The sequence below is a fragment of the Lepisosteus platostomus genome, chromosome 27 (genome assembly GCF_059453375.1).
Source record: "Lepisosteus platostomus isolate fLepPlt1 chromosome 27, fLepPlt1.hap1, whole genome shotgun sequence".
In the NCBI taxonomy this organism is placed as follows: Eukaryota; Metazoa; Chordata; class Actinopteri; order Semionotiformes; family Lepisosteidae; genus Lepisosteus; species Lepisosteus platostomus.
In genome coordinates, this window is record NC_142637.1 from 2,560,616 (window position 1) to 2,581,404 (window position 20,789).

The 20,789-nt window shown below is 44.3% G+C and overlaps 2 protein-coding genes across 5 annotated transcripts; one reads left to right on the forward strand and one right to left on the reverse strand.

The window, feature by feature from the left end:
- Positions 1-1,173: 1,173 nt before the first annotated feature.
- Positions 1,174-15,925, reverse strand: LOC148638978 (uncharacterized). 2 transcript variants are annotated; one of them, XM_088622028.1, is made up of 3 exons: positions 15,796-15,925; positions 13,760-13,868; positions 1,174-4,814 (listed from the first exon to the last, which is right to left on the reverse strand). In XM_088622028.1, exon 3 carries the CDS (start codon positions 4,812-4,814, stop codon positions 3,699-3,701), a length of 1,116 nt encoding a protein of 371 aa, XP_088478154.1. In that variant the 5' UTR covers positions 13,760-13,868; positions 15,796-15,925; the 3' UTR covers positions 1,174-3,698. The 2 variants fall into 2 exon arrangements, with proteins under 2 accessions (XP_088478154.1, XP_088478153.1); XM_088622027.1 differs by lacking the exons at positions 13,760-13,868; positions 15,796-15,925 and adding an exon at positions 6,560-6,836.
- fzr1a (fizzy/cell division cycle 20 related 1a) lies at positions 5,781-20,722 on the forward strand. 3 transcript variants are annotated; one of them, XM_088622024.1, is made up of 14 exons: positions 5,781-6,093; positions 10,197-10,311; positions 11,482-11,610; positions 12,431-12,494; positions 12,675-12,805; positions 12,921-13,003; positions 13,963-14,146; positions 14,554-14,619; positions 15,243-15,345; positions 15,834-16,018; positions 16,632-16,865; positions 17,347-17,451; positions 18,406-18,498; positions 18,893-20,722. In XM_088622024.1, the coding sequence occupies exons 1-14, from the start codon at positions 5,951-5,953 to the stop codon at positions 18,932-18,934; spliced, it is 1,677 nt and encodes a 558-aa protein (XP_088478150.1). In that variant the 5' UTR covers positions 5,781-5,950; the 3' UTR covers positions 18,935-20,722. The 3 variants fall into 3 exon arrangements, with proteins under 3 accessions (XP_088478150.1, XP_088478151.1, XP_088478152.1); XM_088622025.1 differs by lacking the exon at positions 5,781-6,093 and adding an exon at positions 7,160-7,271; XM_088622026.1 differs by lacking the exon at positions 5,781-6,093 and adding an exon at positions 7,670-7,912.
- Positions 20,723-20,789: the final 67 nt, after the last annotated feature.

Genomic DNA, 20,789 nt, shown 5'->3' on the forward strand with positions numbered 1-20,789 from the left:
CTTTCACTGTCCATTCAACACCCCTCACAATCTTCTAGCAGGTCGAAGTACTTTATGCATAGTACTATTTCTGTCAGTAATTCAGGGTTTTGTTGACAGGTAAATGCATTTAAGGTAGTGGTGCATTTTAACACTGCTTGGGGTCCAATTCTTAAAAGGTTGTCATTCAGCTATTAATAAAATGTGTAAGTTAATTACACTATAAAAACAACTAACATATTAGCTATTTCCATTTCCATAATGATACATCACAAAACGCACCTTGGTCATTCTGTGCCTTTTCCCTTTTAAGAGCACAGCTATCCTAACCTTACTTCTAGGGAGCGAGCTCTTCTATTTTTTGTCTCATCCACACTTGCCATTACTTCACTGATAGAAGTCCTACCTGAATAAACGAGGGTGTCTCACTGGTGCAGTGGTTCAGTTACGGACCTGGGGTGCTATCACTGTGGGGTTTGTATGTTCGCTCTGTGTTTGTGTGGGCTTCCTTGGGGTGCTCTGGTTTCTGTCCCCAGTCCGAAGAGGTGCTGGTTAATTGGCTTAATTGGTTAATAGGTTAATTGGCTCTGGTGTGTGCGTCGGCCCTGTGAATGACTGGTGTCCTGTCCAGGGTGTATCCCACCTTGTGCCCAGTGCTTGCCAGGATAGGCCCTGGCTCTCCTGCGACCACAGACAGAATGGAGTGAAGAGAAAATGGAAGGATAAATAAAATGTGTTTTAGATTTTTCACTTTCTCATTTCACAGGTAAAACATTTTAAAATCATTAAACAAAATGCTAATTTAGAAGCCATGAAAAGGAGAAAATAGGTAAAAAAACACATTTGACTCTGCAGTGCCAGACTTATTGCTAGGTCTTATTTGGTGTTCTGGGCTTGTCTGCGCATTCAGCAAACAAGTAATCATAAATCCTCTTAAATGAAATTCCTTCAAAGCTGGTGACACACAGCATAATTCTCACAGGGTCACCTCAAGCTCAAGCTAACAAACAAACCTGTCACCTCTCACACAGGGGAGGGCTCTGAACTTAGAGCTGGAGACTTTCGAGGTCAAATCTTAGGTGAGACACAGCGGTTGAAGCCCTGAGCAAGACATGTCGCTCAGACTGCTTTGGTTAAATGCTGAGTTACAGAAGCAGGTAATAATGTAAGATGCTCTGGATAAGTGAAAATGAATAATATTAAGCTGCATTTATTAAAACAATGCTCCTGCTGGGTAAATATACATACACTCATTTTATGGTGTCAAATTAACATGAAAGTCATTTTCAAAGTCTTTATAACAAAAGAGCAGGTACAAATGACAGGAAGCCATTCAGTTCTCCTTGCTCAGTTGAACGCTGGTAGCTCACAGAGTCAGGGATCTTGTCTAGCCACGTTTTGGATCCCTAGAAATGAGCATAAACAACATGTCTGCACAATCCGTTAATAAAAAAAACATGAAAGAACATTAATGTGTAGTAGACTCCAGACCTCTCAAAATCATCTAATGCCAGGACATTTACAGAGAGATACTCAACCACTGACACCACTGTACCACATTGTTATTCATTCTGAAAGTGTGATCAAAAGCACATTTTAGTCTCCTCCTGTCCATGCCAGGGCTCAGAAACTCAGAATCAGGAATGGGTCCGGTCAGTACCAGGACCACAGATCTAAGGAGAACCAGGTTGCTGCTGTACATGGTCTTGGTGGACCAGGAGGTTGCACATGTCCCAGTGTGGTGCTATAGGGAGTACTGTCCCTTAGATGAGACATTAAAACTACTGTTTAGACCACTTTTGCAATGAAAGATCATATGAAAATGATATGATCTCTGAAAACGTAGGGGTGTTAACCCTGGTCTCCTGGCTAAAGTCCACTCTTGACCTCTATGAAATGACCTTCCTAAAGTTCCCATTAGTTCTAGCGGTGGGGAGTTTCTCATTCTCAGCTAAATTGCAGTGCAGCGGTGCAGCAGAACCTGATGTGTTACCACATGGCATCCAGCTGGTGACTGTATTTCAATGAGGTGTGGATGGGGTCCCCTTTTATATGTGAACAGCTCTACATACAGTAAGTACAGGGTACTACTATTTGTTAATAAAAGAACCAATCACCATGCTGACAGCAAAACTACAGGTATCTTTTATCACGGCACCTGACAACACAGATAATCCAGTGAACTACATTCTACAGACGGAGCTTGCAAGCTGGCCTGTCTGAGGCAGTTGAAAAGTCCCTGATTAAATGTTACCTTATCTCTGAAGAAGATGGTATTTGTTTGCTGACGCTAACTACATCAATGCAATGACCCAGGAATAGCTACTAGAGAAGTCTAGTAGTGAAAAAACCAATTGACAATTGTGTTACCTAATCTGAAGGTCACCTTATTCCTGGCGTGGGCTTCAGCCATCCAGAGGAATGGCTTTCCTACCCTGGAATCACAGGACTACACCCTGGACAGGTCACTGTCCATCACAGGGGATGCACATGGGGGTAATCCTGTGGCGGCCTGCATGTCTTTGGAAGATGGGAGGAACCTGAAGCACATAGCGAAAATCCCCATAAACCTGGGAAGAACATGCAAACTCCACATAGATTCCAGAATCGACTGCAGGATACAAACGCTGTGGGGCAGCAATGCTAACAGCCATACCTCTGCCACGCGCTAATTTGTAAAGTGATGTACAGGAACCCTCTGGAATATCGTACTGGGACAGCAAGACAGAAAGGATTCAAAGATTGTTGGTAAGTCTTATCATTAATCATAGAGTTAGATCTGCAGCTATACATCACTTTGGCATTTATTATAAAGGTAGCACAACTGTCAATTGTGTTTTCTGTTTGACTGGTTTAATGAAAAAAGTGCTCTTGCGCCCTCTGCTGGCATTATGTAGAAAACACAAAAGTCATTGTTGAGTAGGTGGTGGATCAGTTTTGTATTTTTAACACTCTCAGGGACAGGGAGAGAAGTACCTCTAAACACAGGGTGAGCATACAGCTGTTCTACTCCTCTGCAGAAATCAACAGGAAGCCCCCCTGCCACCCGCCCACACCAGCACACACTTACACACCACAGAAAGCAACAAAGCTCTGAGAGGGAACCAGGAAGTGAAACATAAACACAGGTCTGTTTTCCACCCATCCATTTTCTAACCACTTCATCCAATTCAGAGTTATGGGGGAGCCGGTGCCTCTTCTAGCAAGCAACGGGCGTAAGGCGGGGTACACCCTGGATGGGCCGCCAGTCCATTGCAGGGGACACACAGAGACACGCACGCACACTCACACCAAGACCACTTTTCCTAGAAGTCAATTAACCTACCAGTGTGTATTTAGACTGTGGGAGGAAACCCACACAATCTCGGGGAGAACATGCAAACTCCACGCAGACAGCCGCCCCAGCGCTCCGGGGCAGCAATACTGAGGCCAGCCCACGTCCTGTTTTCAGCTTTGAGAAATGAGCCCCCCTTACCTACGCGTCAACAATACCTAGTTTAAGTTTTAGTAAGCTGAACTCCAGTTGGAATTAACCTTATCGGACCCCTGGAGCGCCACTCCCTAGGAGGCCCACAATGCACGACTTGAGAAGTGACATCTCTCCCCAACCACAAGCCAGTAATACTGACTGGCTGCCACCTTGTCAGGACCACTGCCAGGCCCCACGCAGCTCCGGAGCGAAACGATTCCCGCCGACGGGGTGTGCTGGCCAAGGGGATCTAGTCCTGCTCCCGCTGCAGGTAATCGCACAGCAGGGCCCGCACCTCCTCGGCCGCCGGGTCGTCCATGCTGGGGGGCACACTGTCGCAGGGCTGCGGGCAGTCGGCCCCCCCGACGGCCTCCAGCCACTCCTGGTTGAAGGAGTCGCTGTGCACCTCGCAGACGTTGTGCAGGATGCAGCAGGCCAGGATCATGGTGGGCACCAGGTCCAGGCTGCAGTCGTTGCGCTTGTGCAGGCACTGCCAGCGGGCCTTCAGGCGCAGGAAGGCGTTCTCGATCACGCTGCGGGCGCGGCTCAGCCGGTAGTTGAACTTCAGCTGGCGGGCCGTGAGCTCCGGGCCCTCCGGGTAGCACTTCAGCAGCCAGCTCTGCAGCGGGTAGGCGGCGTCGCCCAGCAGGAAGTACTTGAGGGGCCGCCCCATGAACTCCTTGGGCGGCTCGGGAAAGAGCCCCCCCTCGCTGGCGGCGCCCCAGAGGGTGGAGCTCTGCAGGATGGTGACGTCCTCCGTGCTGCCAGGGAAGCCGGCGCAGGCGTCCCAGAACTGGCCCAGCCCGTTCACCACCCCCTGCAGCACCACCGAGTGCCAGCCCTTGCTGTTCCAGTAGTCGGCGGTGTAGCTGGGGGGGGCGATGATGGCGACGTGCAGGCTGTCGACGGCGCCCACGCAGTGCGGGAAGCCCCAGCGGGTGTTGAAGAGGCGGGCCATGTCGTCGAGCTCGTGGGCGCTGGGCGCCTGCAGGTACAGCGGCTTGAGCAGGGCCACGATGGCGTGGCACACGTCCCGCACACACTTGCACACGGTGGAGCGGCCCACGCCGAACAGCGCGCTGATGGTGCGGTACTCCACGTTGGTGGCCAGCCGCCACAGCGCCACGGCCACCCGCTTCTCCAGGGGCAAGGCCAGGCGGAAGTGGGTGTCCTGGCGCGCCAGCTTGGGCTTCAGCTTGGTGCAGATGTAGAAGAAGGTGTCCTTGGACATGCGGAACTTCTCCAGCCAGTCCCGCGGCTGGAACTCGTTCATCACCACCCGCTCCCACCAGTCCGTGCTCTGGATGTTGGTCCAGGCCCGCGTGCGAGAACTGCAGGTGCAGCGACTGCTGCGCGCCACCAGCATCTTCAGAGCCAAAAAGAAAAAGAACAGGGACTCAGAGGGGGGAGGGGAACAGGGGGGGGGGTTCGCAAACCAACTTTCATCCAAAATCGTTTTTCAATCCCAATACAAAGAAATATCCGCTTAGCGGTTTGTGGCTTTCGGGCACAAGGGAGCGACTGCCATGCTCAATCCCATCAACCCCTGCAGGAGCAGGTATCGTGGGATACCTATAGACTGTACGCGGGCTGGACAAAATTTACGTCGTCGCCTGCCATCCCAGAAACACCCTGACTGGCGGATTCATTGACGCAACTCTGGACAGCACTGGAAATCAAAATGTGACAGCACATAGGTTCGATAAGTGAATAAAGAAAATACAAAAAGTCAAGAAACTGTACAAGAAAGAAGCTGATCATACGACGCTTGGACATCTAGGCTTCGAGTCCTTTGTACACCTTTTCACAAGCGCTTCCAAAATCCAAAATCTCCAAAAAGCTTTGGAGAGCAACACAATACATTCCAAAAACGTCATCAGAATAGCTGCTAACACGCTTTTTAACTTAAACTTGACCTAAACAGAAGATGTAAAAAGCAGAGCGGAAAGTTTTCAAATTGAAAAAAAAAAACTAAGTGGACTCACAAAAATGGACACATTTCAGCAAAGGCACGCGAATGCAGACGACAGTAAATTTAAAGGTATTTTTAAAAAAGGGTTCCACATTACTGTGGGTTTATGCCAGTCCGAGAGCCACTTGTCATTGACTTAGTGTCTCCAGTTATTAAACATCACATTAACCTATAGGAACGGGAGAAGAAGGAAGTGTTGTTTGTGTGTTTCACTCTGCCCACCCAGCAGCGGAGCTCTGTCAAGTGAAGAAATACTAACACAACAGAACAATGTTATCAACAGCAATGGATCAACGACAAATGATTCTTGATCCATTCCTGCAAGAGACCCGTTGATCTCCCCGTCGGCTCCCACTCTATTCTTTAAACCTTGACGTTTACGTTTAAATCAGATTTTCAGAGTTTGGATTAGTTGTAATCTGGATTTTTTTTTATCTTGGGGGCGGCGATTTCGTTTTTCTAGTAGAACATTTTCCAAACCTAAACCGAGTCAGGAATTTCGAGAGGCTGAATCCAGTTTAAAAAGGTGAATGCTGGCTTTTAGGACAACACTCAGGCTGGACGAAATAAAAACAACGGCCATGAACGAAAGACTGCACACTGAAGCTACAGATAAGGACTTTTTCCCCCCCGTTTTTGAGAGGCTGCAGCCAGCGTATTTAACGATCAACCGGTAAGAAAGGTTCTCTTTTTGACCAAAGTTTATTCACTGCCAGACGAATTGTATGAAACATTGGCAATTCCTCGCTGTCTCGTATCTCTTCGAGCTGGTGCCCACGGTGAATGTTGTAAAACACTTCTATTTTTAGGATTAATGAAATACTAAAGATAGGTGCAACCACACAATCCCGGCAATGCAAGCAAGGATGAACCGTGTTCATCAAAGACAGAGGGAATCATGCTTGTGCTGCAGTACTTGTCTGTGGGCTGAGATGATGCGCATTCATGCAAGGATACAACAAAATGAAGGTGCATTTAGAAACAGGACCTAGTGACACTGCACACAGTACACTGCTAGGAGAGATGTCCAGTACCCAGGACACGTCGGATTTAACACTGAACCCAGGTTTACTTCGAAAACTATTTTCGCAGAAGGCGAATTCTGGTTAACTAGTGCTCACTGGTTCAACAATATTTACCATTAGCATCCTCCTCTGCCTCTGAAAAAAGTATTGCCTGTGTCTGACTCGCCTCTGTATTTCATTTCGTCTCTGGACACTGGCATTGTTAATATCTGCTCTCCGTTTCATAAGCATGTACAGCAGGAGGAACATCAAGGGCTGTAAGGCTTCTTCTCCAGCCATTTCCTCCAAGAGCCAGGTCAAACCACAGAGAGCTGCAGGAAAAAAATGCTTTGAAAGGAAGTCGAAAATGAGCGACGCGCTCGTTTTTCCTGTGTCGGGAAGGGAGAGGGAAATAGACATGGCGGTAGCGCGCCCCCTGTTGGTCACGGGTGAATAATACACTGCGCCCCTTTACCGTAAGTACGACAACAGGCGCATCTCTTGTTTTAACACATTTACATGCAAATCCCGAAACACCGACAGAATATATGTAACCGGCCTGTTGTGTTGGACCACTGGAGCCGGGTTTTTATGCCTGTTTCCACTAACCCTTTCTAGGTATAAAAGGGCTGAATGTATCTAAACGTTTGCGCCTTCTTCTACTGAATCTTTCCCTGGTGTGGGTCACAGATGTACGGTAACGCTAGTATATAAGAACATAAGGTTACAAACGAGAGGAGGCCTTGCGACCCCTCCAGCCGTTTATAGTTAATAGTTAAAAGCTACAAATCGCTATGTCGTGCCTTGCACGTTGCAAAAAAGCCGAAATTATGTCTCAGAACGCCAGGTGAGAAGACCTTCAGAAAAACAATATCTCGAATACTTGAGCATTTCACCCTTAAGAGTCCGTCATTTTTTTCCAGCAGCGCAATGCTTTTACCTTGTTCCTGCACTATTTAGTTTGTTTTTTGGACTTGATTAATTTAACTGATGTAGTATATTAGATTAATATTTTACAGTTTCTGCACATACAGAGTCTTGGACAAGCGTGTCGGCTATATAAATCAAATGTTAAGGATGGCAACTAGTAATACTAACTTTGTAATACTAACTTAGCAATAATGTGTGTATGACTTGAGCGCACTACCGCCACCTAGCGTCTGGAAAACGTGGCCTTCGTTGCCACAGCAACGCGCCCCGGCCTTTTCTTGTATTGATTCAAACATTGTGTCGTCATCACGCTGGCTCCCAGAGTGCCCCGGGAGGCGAAAGATAAGTGTAGTCTTGCTCGTCCGCCATATTGGGAGAGAACGAGGAGGAAGAAATCAAAAATCAAAAACAAAACCGTAAATATCTGTCTGTGCGGTGCCGAGCGGGGGTTTTTGATGTGCTGATTTTCGCTGAGTCTGTATAGCGGCCGATACGTTTTAAACCCCCCCCAGCGCTGAGATCTGTAGGCAGTTTCTAAACCGGCACCCTTCGGCAGAGGTAAGTTTCCGAAGAAAAGAGCACAAAACGGTCTACTCTGGGAGAAGGCGAGGCTTTGTTTGGTGGGTATTTATCTCATTAGGATTTGCTGTTTTTCAAAGAAAAGTGAATCTCCATTAATTAATTCAGAGGGGATATGCCCTCTTCAGCGAAGAAACGCAGTACAGCTGCAGACTCAGCTACTAGCCTACTAGCAGAATGGGAGTCCGTCTGTGGACTTTGTGTGGAGACAAACCTCTAGACAGATTGCAGCGTTAATGAAAATGCGTGTTCTTCAGATATTTGCTTAACAACTGAAATCGGGGTGATGATGTTGCTTGTGAGAAACGAAATTCAATTATTAAGAGAAGAGAGAGCTAACTGCGCTCAACTGTCAGTGTGCGGTAGTTGACGGTGGGGTCGGTTTGCTTTTTCGTGTCGAGTAAGAAGTTCAGTAGGCGATACAGGGATGTCTGGAGGACAGCAATTTTTGGTATTTGTTTTGATGTCCCATTTTACGTGTTGGACAGCCCATCTTGTCCGTCCATTCGGAGACGGGGGCGTCGTATGCGCTTGTGTCCCTGTTCGCTGTTTGCGGCTGGTTTCTGAGGCGAAGAAATAAGGGAGTCGATTAGGATAAGGCAGATATGTCGATTTTTTTTCCCCCCCGATCTGGGGTGAATATTTGCTTTGACGAAAAGAGCAGAGTGGGTGGTATTTGGAAGTCACAGCTGTTGTAACACCTGGCCCACAACATGCCCCTGACACAGCTGACCGATGGAGCCCTGCTGTCGACTGTTCAAGGATTTTAAGCTTCATGTGATATTTGTACATGTATTGGTCTGCTTGTGCCCTTCTTTCGTAAAGGTTTTCCATATACGAAAACGATATTGAAATCAATCGCATGAGTCTATTAAATGGCAGCAAAAAAAATTGTATCCAGCCTGCAGTCGCCTTAAAATCAAGTCAGATTTTAGGTTCACCCTGAATATATGATCAAACGATCAAACGTACTACTTTGCCTTCTGGGTTTAGTGAGGACATGTTTAAATGGCAGTTCTTGCATTGTGTGAATTTTTAAGTTGTAAGGGAAAGTGAGATCACTGTGCCTCTAGGTACTGACCTAGAGTTTCGTTACCGGCAGAGACAAAAATGGTTCAGATGGTCTTTTGTTACTCTTTTTCTCAAACAAGTATGCAAACTACATGCTGCTTGATAAAGGCAGGTGCTCTCTTCTTTGTTATGGAAGCTTGTCTTGAATATATTTCTTTACAGTGTGAAGGTGCATTAAGTAGTAGTACACAGTAGTGTACACATCTTATTTTTGTGCAGAACAAGGCAATGCAATTATTAACATGTCTGTTTTACTTTCTATGTTATACTATTGAAATCATTATTGCATCGTGGCCATCATACAAATTGTAAGCACACTGAAAACATAAATAGAATTGTCAGTTGTTCTTTTGCTCTTCCCATTCCATCTTAAATATCGCTCTTGGGTACAATCCGCATGACTGTGCACAAGGGAAAAGGGGGGGATTGTAGGCAGATACCTCTGATCTGCCCTCCTTCAAGCCACTCATCCGTTCAGGGGTATCGCAGCCCCATACCAGAAAGGTCAGTGCTACTTAGAGGAGAGGCCTTTCCCCACTGAGAGCTCTGTACGTCTGTAGGTCCCGGGATGCCACAGAGTGGGCGCTGTGTTATTGAGAGCCAGCTAAATAATCCCACCCTAAACTCGGCGCCACTTGGCCAAGGGAATCCCTCTCACAGCCGGGTAGCGACAGGACCTAGGCTTGAACCTGGGATCTTTGAGCTCAGCCTGCACTCAGCCCTTTGCCCGCTGGGCCACAAAACAAAGCTTCTTTTAAAAAAACAAAACAAAGCTGGTGAAGCTGCAGTAGTGGCTGATCCAGGAGTTAAGGGACAGAATGATGCCGACACGCTGGAGGTTCCTAAATGCTAAATCTGGAATCAATGACGGATGTGTACAGCGGTCGAATCTTAGCACATGGCCACATTTGCAGTTTTGACATTGTGATCCAGTGATTGTATCGCCGTGCATTTGTTGTCTTTTAGAAATGCACCTTTCTCAAGGTAGCCTATTAAAATCTGGGGCTTTGCTTCTGAAATTAAAAATGGAGAAAGGCATTTCTCAGAGGGTTAGAATGGGGAGCTGCCAGGACACGAATGCAGGCCAGACGCTGAGAAGCAAAAAGGGGGGAGAAAAAAACTGGGGCAGTTTCCAGTTGTGTGGGGGAAAAAGGCCAGGGTTTTGACTCTTCTTTCGTCCGCCCCATCCCAGGAAACGTTTCGAGGTCGGGCTCTTGTCTTCATCGTCTCTCCCGAGGATGGACCAGGACTACGAGCGGCGTCTGCTGCGGCAGATCAACATCCAGAACGAGAACGCCAGCCCCATCGTGAGTGACCGATCCCCCGGGCTGCTGCTCGCCTGGAGCATGTGTCGGACAAGGAATCCGACCGACTGACAGGCTGCGCAATGCGTGCCGTCGGAAGTAGTCGGTGCCCCATTCTTGACTAGGATTTCCTTATCTCTTAAATCTGTCGCGTTACACATAGATCATGTAATATTACCAATTAGAAGAGGCTAGCTTATTGGAGCCAATTAAAACGATCTTGACGCGTCGTTGCCTGAAACGAGTGGTGGCATCGGCTTCAACGACGTGGCTGTTCCACACCTCTACGTTCCTTTGTGTACAGAAGTGCCACCGTCTTCTCGGCGTTAAAAGCGCTTGCCCATAGATCCCACCTGCGTCCTCCTGTGCAGTCCGTCGTTGATTCTCAAGAGGTCCGTTGGGTTTACTTGTCGGTAGCTGTGAGAATTTTAAATATTCAGGTCTTTCCAGTTGAAGACTGAATGTGGTTCTGTACTTCTAGCCCATCAGAGTAGGATATTCCATTGAGCCCAAGTATCCAGTAGCTCTTCTCTTGACTGATTCCAGACTGGAAAATATTTTTTTGTAATTGTATTGTACCAAGTGTCATTTTTGAATAGGTGATTAATTGTCTTCTAGATTAATTTTGTTCTTATCTTCTGTAATTGTACCTCATCATACAGCAGAATTCTAAAAAAATAGATCCTAATGAATATAAATTGGAAGTGAGCTGTTTACTTCATGATTTGGTTGTTTTTAACACTCCAAGGTCTACTGTGCAGTAGATAGCCAGCTCTTGAAAAATGGGAAATCAGCTGAATCCTTCAGAGAACTTGCACCTTAGCAGCAACTGTGAACTATGTGGATTAAGATATTTTGTTCACAGTAGCAAAAAGTAACCTTTCCTGATGCCAGACTTTGCAAAGCTTTGAAACTACTTCCCAGAACTGCAGCAATAACAGTTTTCAGACGCCAACACTGAGCATCCAAGAGAACTGTAAACTTTGTAACAGGAGGGCTTTGTCTCTTGTATGGCAGTACTGTAGAAGAAGGAGAGAATGGTGAAACTCCATTCTGTTAGTCAAATCATTTGGACAAAAATTAAACATTTGACGAACATTTCCTCTGTCATTTGTCTGTATTTCTCCATCTCCAGCTAAAACTTTTATTGGGGTGTTTTTGGCACTTTTACAGAAAGCCCCTGAAGTCATGCGAACTCTGACGCCCACCAACTCGCCCATGTCTTCCCCAAGCAAACACGGGGACAGGTTCATCCCCTCCAGAGCCGGGGCCAACTGGAGCATCAACTTCCACAGAATCAATGTAGGTTCGCAGGAAGCTGAGCGAAAGATCTTCTGTGTTTCTCCAGTTTGTGGGTTTTCTGAGGACTGGCAGAGCAGTGATGTGATCGCTGGTTATTGTGTGTGGTGATGGCTTTTATTGTTGTGGTGTTAATACTAAAGTTTTTGTTTTCATTGCTGTTGTCTAAAACAAGACGATTTGGACAACATTGAAGCTTACTAAAGCATGTCATGAAAGATCAGGAAAAATCTGTAAAATTCTTTCTTGCACAATTTCTTATTCACTACAAAATGAAAAACCCAAATGATCAACAATCCTTTTTGTCCCTTAAACTCTTTTGAACTGAAATTGTAATATTCAATATGCATATGCATGGAGATATTTTCATGTTTTAAAGGACTAGAGTTATATAAAAATGCTGGCTTTTACTGCAGTTTGAACAAAATTCAGAGACACTGGTATAATGCAGTGCCATATGTCATAGCCTGTGGGGACTATTGGCTCAAAACTGAAATATTTAGGAGTTGCTGACAAATGGGTTCTTGTAACCCATGTTACTGGATTCTTTGAAATGAGAAAACTACAAAGCTGGCTTGTATAGAATTTTGATTGTAATTGTTAAGTGCAGATAATTTAGTTTAGAAAAATATTTCATTTATACAGTAAATATATTATACTTTTTCATGTGCCAAGAATTTCACATGTAGTGTAATTCTTCTATAATTTATTTTTAACAAATATATGTTATGAATTATCACATTTATAGTATTTGTTTAGGGTAAAAATGCACTGATTAAGTTGCTAATGTAATGTGAATAAAATTTATTTTCTTCCTGTTCAGGAAAATGAGAAGTCTCCCAGTCAGAACAGAAAAACAAAGGATGCAACATCAGACACTAGCAAAGGTAACATTCACCAAGACCCTAGTCAGTCTAATCCAGTAACATCTCTTCTCTGTACCCTGTCAATAAAAAGCCTGGTATGATGTTCACGCATCAATAATGAAAGGCTTTCACAAAATGGGGACTTGTCTTGGACTAGCCACCTACAAGCTGGTAGTCAAACATGACGATTCTCTTCCTCAGCGGATGGCCTGGCGTATTCTGCCTTGCTGAAGAACGAGCTGCTGGGGGCAGGCATTGAGAAAGTGCAGGACCCCCAGACAGAGGATCGAAGACTGCAGCCCTCCACTCCAGAGAGAAGGAGCCTCTTCAATGTAAGGACATGCTCACTAATGCACACAGCATCGCTGGCTGTTGTGGAGACAGGTCTGCAGTGCTGCTGGCCCAGTATGTCCTGCTTTAAAGTAATTTCATCTTTGTTGTGTTTAGTATTCTCTCAGTGCCAAGCGCTCTACACCAGATGATGGAAATGGTGTTTCCCCCTACTCCCTATCTCCAGTCAGCAGTAAAAGGTAAGTCAGTTTTAATCCCCAGTTGTTTGCAAATGTGATTTGTTGTTCAGTCCTGTTTGTGAAGTCTTTATAAATATCCTGTCAGTGGCACAAAAGGATCTCGGAAAAAGTCCTTTCAAGTCCCCTGGAAAGAATAACTAAAAACCTGAAGGGATAAAAGATTTATGTTCCAAATGTATTTTTATAAAGACCTACTTATTTTTTTCCCTTTGGTAATGTGTGTTCAAAAAGAATTGAACTTGCACCCCCCTTTTAAAAAAAAAAAAAAAAAATTGCCTGTCAGAGGATGGTGTTGAGATAAATCCCCGTGATGATGGAGAAATAAATCTAAGAGCTCTCCTGGATGTTTTGTCAAAGGCGGTTACATAAAGCACATAGGCAGACTGTCAAGCAAGTTAATTTGCTCTTGGCCAGTTAAGTTCTCTGTTGTAGTACAAGAACATCTTACTACAGACAATTTCAGTAGTTTTGTGTTCATTTAAAACTTTCACAATCAGTGTACCATAAAATATTACTTGGGGGGGGTGTGAAAATATACACATTTGTTACATCACAAGAGTACATTGAAGCCATCAATGTAATCCTGTTTTACAGCATGTAGGTTTCTCTTTTTATGTTGTGTCATTTATTGGAAAAACGTTGCTCAAGACATCAGAAAACACATGCTGCGTCGACAAAAAGGCTGTTCACTGTAAAACCAAACGAGTTTTACTTTTTACTTAGATTAATTTTGATTCCCACAGTCCAAAAACATACCGGTAGGTTACTTGGCTGCTGGTAAAGCTGACCCTGGAGTGAGTGTGGGTGTCGCCCTGCCGTCCCATCCAGGGTGCATCCTGCCTCGTGCCTGGTGCTTGCCACAGCCCTGAGTTGGAAGAAGCGGTTAGAAAATGGATGTTAGGAAGTAACCCAGAGGGATAATCCTGATCTGTGACTTTTGATTAATTCCAATATCGCAGCCAGAAGCTGTTACGCTCCCCTCGAAAACCCACACGGAAGATCTCGAAGATCCCTTTCAAAGTGCTGGACGCCCCGGAGCTGCAGGACGATTTCTACCTGAACCTGGTGGACTGGTCTTCTCTCAATGTGCTCAGCGTGGGCTTGGGCACTTGCGTCTATCTCTGGAGCGCCTGCACCAGTCAGGTGAGAGTCGTCTCCCTCTGCTAGATCTATGGGTTTGTGTAGCGAGTAAAGACTCTCTTAACATGTGCAGATTTAATTTCAACTGTATCTGGTATTTTACTCTGGTTTGTGCATTTAATTGACCTTATGTACTTTTATGCAGAAAAATAACCCTTTTGTTACAATTGATGTTTTTTTATTGCATAAAAAAGTGCTGGGTTTGTAAACTGGATATGGATTATAGTATATCTTCATACTCCAAAGTAAAATTAAGAAGTCGATCGTGGCTGATGAAGTGTGCGTTACCACTTGGTATAGTACCCAAGACCTAGAGAAGGAAAGTAGTTAGGGTAGTTCATTCTCTCTCCTTCGATGTAAAGCAGGAAACAAATTGTCAAAACCATGTCCTCTATGCTCTGTATGTACAGGTGACCCGCCTGTGTGATCTCTCTGTGGAAGGTGATTCTGTTACATCAGTTGGCTGGTCAGAAAGAGTAAGTTTGAACTGGTCAAATGAAATTTCACATGAATGCAGACTGAGTGGGATAGTGACGCAGTGGTCAGCTTTGCTGCCATGCAGCACTGGGGCCCTCAGTTCAATTCTGGACTTGGGGTGCTGTCTGTGTGGAGTTTGTATGTTCTTCCCACGCTTGAATGGTATTCCTTGGGGTGCTTCAGTTCCCCATGGTCCAAAGACATGTTGGTAGGTTAGTTGGCTACTATGAAAGTTGGCCCTGGTGTGAGTGTGTTTGTGTCTGTGTGTATCCTCCGATGGACTGGTGTCCCATCCGGCGTGTATCTTGCCTTGTGCCTGTTGCTTGTCTTGATAAGCTTTGGCTTCCTCATGATCCTGTACTGGATAAAGCAGTTGTATAAATGCTGATTGTATAATAAAAAAAACTGCATAATGTGTACTTTAAAAAAAGTTATGAGAAGATGACTGGAAATATTATATGCATTTTTTTTTCTCCTATGCAGATCTTACAAAAAATGAACATTATAGTAATTGTCATTTTTATAGGGGCTATCTGCTAAATGCAGTCAGTGTAAGTGTTTTATCTAAGTCTTTGATACAGTATTTGTGCTCGGTTTAGGAGGTTATGCTGGTTTGTTGCAGGGAAACCTGGTAGCAGTGGGAACTCACAAGGGATTTGTACAGATCTGGGATGCTGCTGCTGGAAAGAAGCTGTCGACACTGGAAGGACACACAGCTCGTGTGGGTGGGTGTCACAGTCGCGAACATGCATTCATCACGTCATGGCATCTCTTTCAGTAACCACTTCTGCAATTCAGGGTCACAGTGGTCCAGAGCCTGTCTGAGGAATCATTGGACACCAGACCTGAACATGCACCCACTCATTTTTACACGGGCAAATTACTCTTCCAGCATGAATTTGACTGTGGGAGGAAACAAGAGCACCCGGAGGGAACCCATGTGACCACAGGGAGGCAGAACATGCAAACTCCACACAGACGGCACCCCAAGAATTGAACCTAGGGCTCTAGCCTTGCGAGTTGGCAATGCTAACCACTGCAATACCAAGCTGCCCTCATGCATTCATTTAAAAAAATTAGCTCTCTTCTCTTTGGGATTTTCTGTGGGATAATATGGTCCAGATTAAATGTAAAAAAAAAAGTAATTGCAGGGTACAGCAGCAATGCCCTCTCACCTTCACCGGTCTCTCCCTCTCTCTCTCCCCGTGCACAGGGGCCTTGGCCTGGAATGCTGACCAGCTCTCTTCCGGCAGTCGGGACAGGATGATTCTCCAGCGGGACATCCGAACACCCCCCTTGCAGTCGGAGCGCCGGCTACAGGGCCATCGGCAGGAGGTGTGTGGCCTGAAGTGGAGCACCGACCACCAGCTGCTGGCATCTGGAGGCAACGATAACAAGGTAGAGGGAGAGCCCAGCTGTGCGGAATGGTTTTGGATGTGTGGTTACAGGCAGAGTTCACCTGAAAATCAGAACACTTCAATTCAGACAAAATCAGGTGAATTTGTAGATGTAATTGAGAATAATGGGGTGGAACTTTTGGCTTTATTCAGGAAAGGTTTGTTCGTGTTTAAGCATATGTAAAGTACAGCTTTATCCTGTATGGGGGGAGTTATACAATTGTCCATACAAAAAGTCTGTTGTTTTCCTACAAGCTCTTACTGTCTTTTGGTGAATATAAAAATGCCATAAGTATTTTTATTTGATGAATTCTGTCATTAAAACAGAAGTAAACTTCAAATTGTGTTACTTAGTACAGCCTTTATTTTATATCCTGATACAATTGGCATGTGCTGACTATGATCACTGAGTAATGATTCATGAAGAGTATGGCAAAAAAAGCCAATAATTCAGGTGGTGTTTGAGTACTTGTGCATTGTTGATTATAAAGAATTTCAAGTACAGTACTATGTTGGTGAACTCTAAGTAGTATGTCCTCTGTGTGGTGATGCAGTTCAGCAGTGTCTTAAGGTGAGCATTAACAGTGTTGTTTTTGTGTGCCTGTGCCGAGAAGCTGCTGGTCTGGAACCACTCGAGCGTGATCCCAGTGCAGCAGTACACCGAGCACCTGGCAGCAGTGAAGGCCATTGCCTGGTCCCCCCACCAGCACGGGCTGCTGGCCTCGGGAGGAGGCACTGCCGACCGGTGCATCCGCTTCTGGAACACGCTGACCGGCCAGCCCCTGCAGTGCATCGACACCGGCTCGCAGGTCTGCAACCTGGCCTGGTCCAAGCACGCAAACGAGCTGGTACGTACGGGCCCGGAGACGGCCGACACGGCATCTGCCTAGCTTACTGCAAGCCTGTGGCAGTACTGTAAAGGCACAAAGCGCAGGTCGAGCAGTTCACACGCGTGGCTCTCCTTTTGTCCTAGCTCTATATTTATACATCTTACGCAAAACTAATCCTATTAAGACATTGTGGTGCCATGCATTTTGTTAGTGTGGGCCTTAAAATGTCTAAGGGTATAGAAACAGCCCGTTTTGGGCTTTTTCTTTTTGGCACGGTTTGATATTTGATTTCTTGAATGGGAGAATTCGCACACGGATTTGTTTACATTAGGCTGTACATTATAGAGATCAGCTCTGTAATACTTGATTTTGAGATACTAAAGCTTTCTCTTGAACTGTCCTATAGAAAAGAAATACAAACGTGTGCTTAAGCTTATGGTGTTGAGTTCAGTGTGTAAGATTTTCCTGTACTTTTGCTTACATACGTGTTTTCCTGCAGGTCAGCACACATGGCTACTCTCAGAACCAGATCTTAGTGTGGAAATACCCGTCCTTGACACAAGTAGCCAAGTTAACGGGGCACTCGTACCGAGTTTTGTACCTGGTGAGTCCTGTGTTTTTTGGGTTTAATTTTTTGGGGGTGAATTCACCAGCTACAGACTGTTACCCAGGATTGTCTTGTGCAGGTGAGGGGGTTGGCTTCTGCATTGTTTTTCAGTTTTACATTATTAATGATGCAGAACTTATTTTGTTATAATAAAATAGCAGCTTTATTTTTTTTTGCTAATAAACATTCTCATTTCTTGTTTGCTTGATGAAAGTATATTAAATTTATTTTTTTCCATATAATGGTTACATTTCACTGTATTGCACCAGAAGTCACTGTTTGCACACATTTAAACGGTTATCTGGGGTGCTCACTTCCCATCAGCGCATCCCACAATGAGCTTTTCCTATAAAAGAAATATTAGTAGCATCAGTGCTAATGTTAAATGAATGGCATCTAACCACGGATACCTTTCAAACATCACTTAATTACCTTAGCATGTAATTAAATTGAAATGAATGATATTTGGAAGAGGACTTGCCCCAGCTCACTCAATTCGTGTGGTTTCTTGGACAAGCATTTGGACACCAAACTGTTTTGGTGTTCTTAGACCTGTTTTGGTGGCAAGACATTTCCAAATGAGATCCGGTCGTACCTTGAGCGTCTCCAAAGGAGGCAACTGGGGATTCATATCTGAAAAACTAACAAGTTGAAATTTCTACAAAATAAATATTTCTCGCACCTGAAGAAGGCTTCACAGCCCAAACATTGCGTTTTCTATCTTCTCTTTTCAGCATGGAATAAACCTATTACTTGTTCCTTTGCAGCCTACACATGCTGACGCAGCTCCCCACCTGAACTAAAATATTTACTGCATGAAATGAATTGAGGCATCATTTCTGTTGGTGCACAGCCTGTACAATGCATAGCTTGCTTAAAGTTACCCAGGTGGCATCGTGCAAAAGGAAAGCCTTCAGCTCTTCCATCTCCTGACGGATTCTCTCTCCGCAGGCAATGTCTCCTGATGGGGAAGCAATAGTGACCGGAGCAGGGGATGAAACGCTAAGATTCTGGAATGTATTCAGCAAAACACGATCAACAAAGGTACTTCCAAATCATTTGTTCACAGATCTAAATTGCTGCCTCACAAAGCATTCTTCAAACTGTGACAAACATGTTCTGTTGCTCTTTCTATAAAGAGACTCCAGCTGAAATACGCTTCTCCTTACTGATTTGTATCCACATTACCTTATATGCTTGCTTATTGTCTTACTGCTTGCTGTTTCATTTTGTTTTGTGGGGCATTTGTACTTTTGCATTGTAATTTTTATTGTACTAGCATGTAACCTCGCCTACTATTATATTAAGATGTACACTATAGTCATTACTTCATGTAAATCTTTAAATGATTTAGGTTACCCTGGATAAGCAATTTGATAAGGAAGGTCTAAATGTATATCATTACTTTAATCTCACTTTTGTGTTTCTCTCTTTTTAGGAATCAGTTTCTGTTTTAAACCTCTTCACCAGGATACGATAAAACAGGAAAACAGCAAAAGACTTCAATGGGAATACACTTTCTTCATCACATACACCATAACTTGCATGAGACTCATTGTGTAATTCCATCAATTTCTTTTGCTGGAGCAAAGAAGAAACTGAAAAAGAACTTTTTCCTAACCATTACATTTGTTTACAAAAAGACTTTTGTTTCAAGACTGCCAAATAAGGATTTAAGGAATTTCTTTCTGAATGTTTGTTTTTAAGTTTTGTTATCAGTGTACAGTTAAGTAACTAATTTTCTGTGTTTTTTTTTTGTTCTGTGGTCACATTTGGTGTTAAGCAGCCTTAATGAAGCATCAACCAATGCTGTAGAAAAATGAGTTTAAAAGGGGGCATCTTTTTAGTTTAAAAATCCAAAAGGCTAATTTATTTTCAAGATGAGAATTTTAAGTCGTAAGGAAGACATATTTAAGGGGGTAAAATCAGGCATAGAAATTGAAGTTGCATAGAATTATACTGTTTTTTTTTAAAGAAAATCTAAAATTGTATTCTTTGAAATCTAGCAATTAAAATCAGGTCTTTAAATATTTCTGGCTGTTCCTAAAGTCAGAGGTGCGTGATTGAGAAGGGATACATTTAGAATTTAATTTTTAATCGGTTTTTTAAATTTCATCTTTTTTTTTCCTTCATTAATGTCTTTTATGTGCCGCTGCTTTTCTTTGGGGGATGCCGACGCTGTGAAAAGCACTTGTTTTTAAAATGTCAGAAATGAGCAGGCAAGGCGGTTACTCAGAATGTGCTGTGAAAAAGAAGTAACTCTTGCTCGTCTATTATGTGCTTTTCCCCTCTTTCTGATGGGAGCAGTTCTGACTGTGCTTGTAAGAATTTGACACTTTGTACCAGGTGGAAAATGAGGACATGAGATGCACAGCCCGAGCCTGCGGTGTTTGACAGCGGAGGTTGGTGTGAAAGGATCGGGATTCTATTCGAACCGTTTCATTTCTTGCCAGTTTGTGCCCTTCCTCAGTGGGGATTTTGATCACAAGCGAAGGTGGAAGTGCAGTAGGCAGGGCTCCAGGAAGCGAGCTGTGAAGGGCCTCCTGAAAAGCAGAGGACAGGTTGTGCATGACTCCTTACGTACCTTCTCCTGTTGTAAAGGGCCTTAATCTGAGCATTAGCAGGCAGTTTTGAATGTGACCATTAAAGGGCACAGTTCTTTTGAGGGGTTTATACACGCCTAGTTTTAACTATAGTTGTCCGTAAACTGGGCCCCTCTCCCTCACAGCAAGGCTATGCAACAAACGACTTATTCTCAAGGTTTAAAGTACATCTGGTCACTTGTGATAAGGGGGATCTCTGCAGATGCATTCCTGGAGTTCTACCCATTCCACGTCCCTGGGCTGTTCAGAGTGGCTGTACTTTAGGCAAGTCCTGGTTTTAAAAATGGGTAAAACCTTGGATTCAAAATATTATGTTCCATTTTATTTCTGAGAAAGAACAGGGGGGGGTTTGTCTGTTTTGGATTTTATTCCTAGTAAATGGGTTGTTCTTTGTCTCCAGAAGAACCAATGGTGTTTATTGGAGTAGTTGAAATGTGCTGAAATAGAGAATCTGACTGTAATACAGCCAGAATAATGTCCAATTGCCTGTGTACCCTTCATTATGTTTCTTGCTTTAACATCACAACTGCCAACTTGTACAGCTTAAAGAATGTCTAAAAGTTATCACAAAATGTGACCTGGTATGTTATATACTCTGTGCATAAGTTGTAAATAAGTGCAGTGTTTAATGTAACTCTGTTCCAGGCATTAAACTCTTAAATTCACCTACCCATCTCCCCAAGCTCTTTACAGGTGTTTGTGTATATGAAACTGTAAAAATCCAATTTTAAA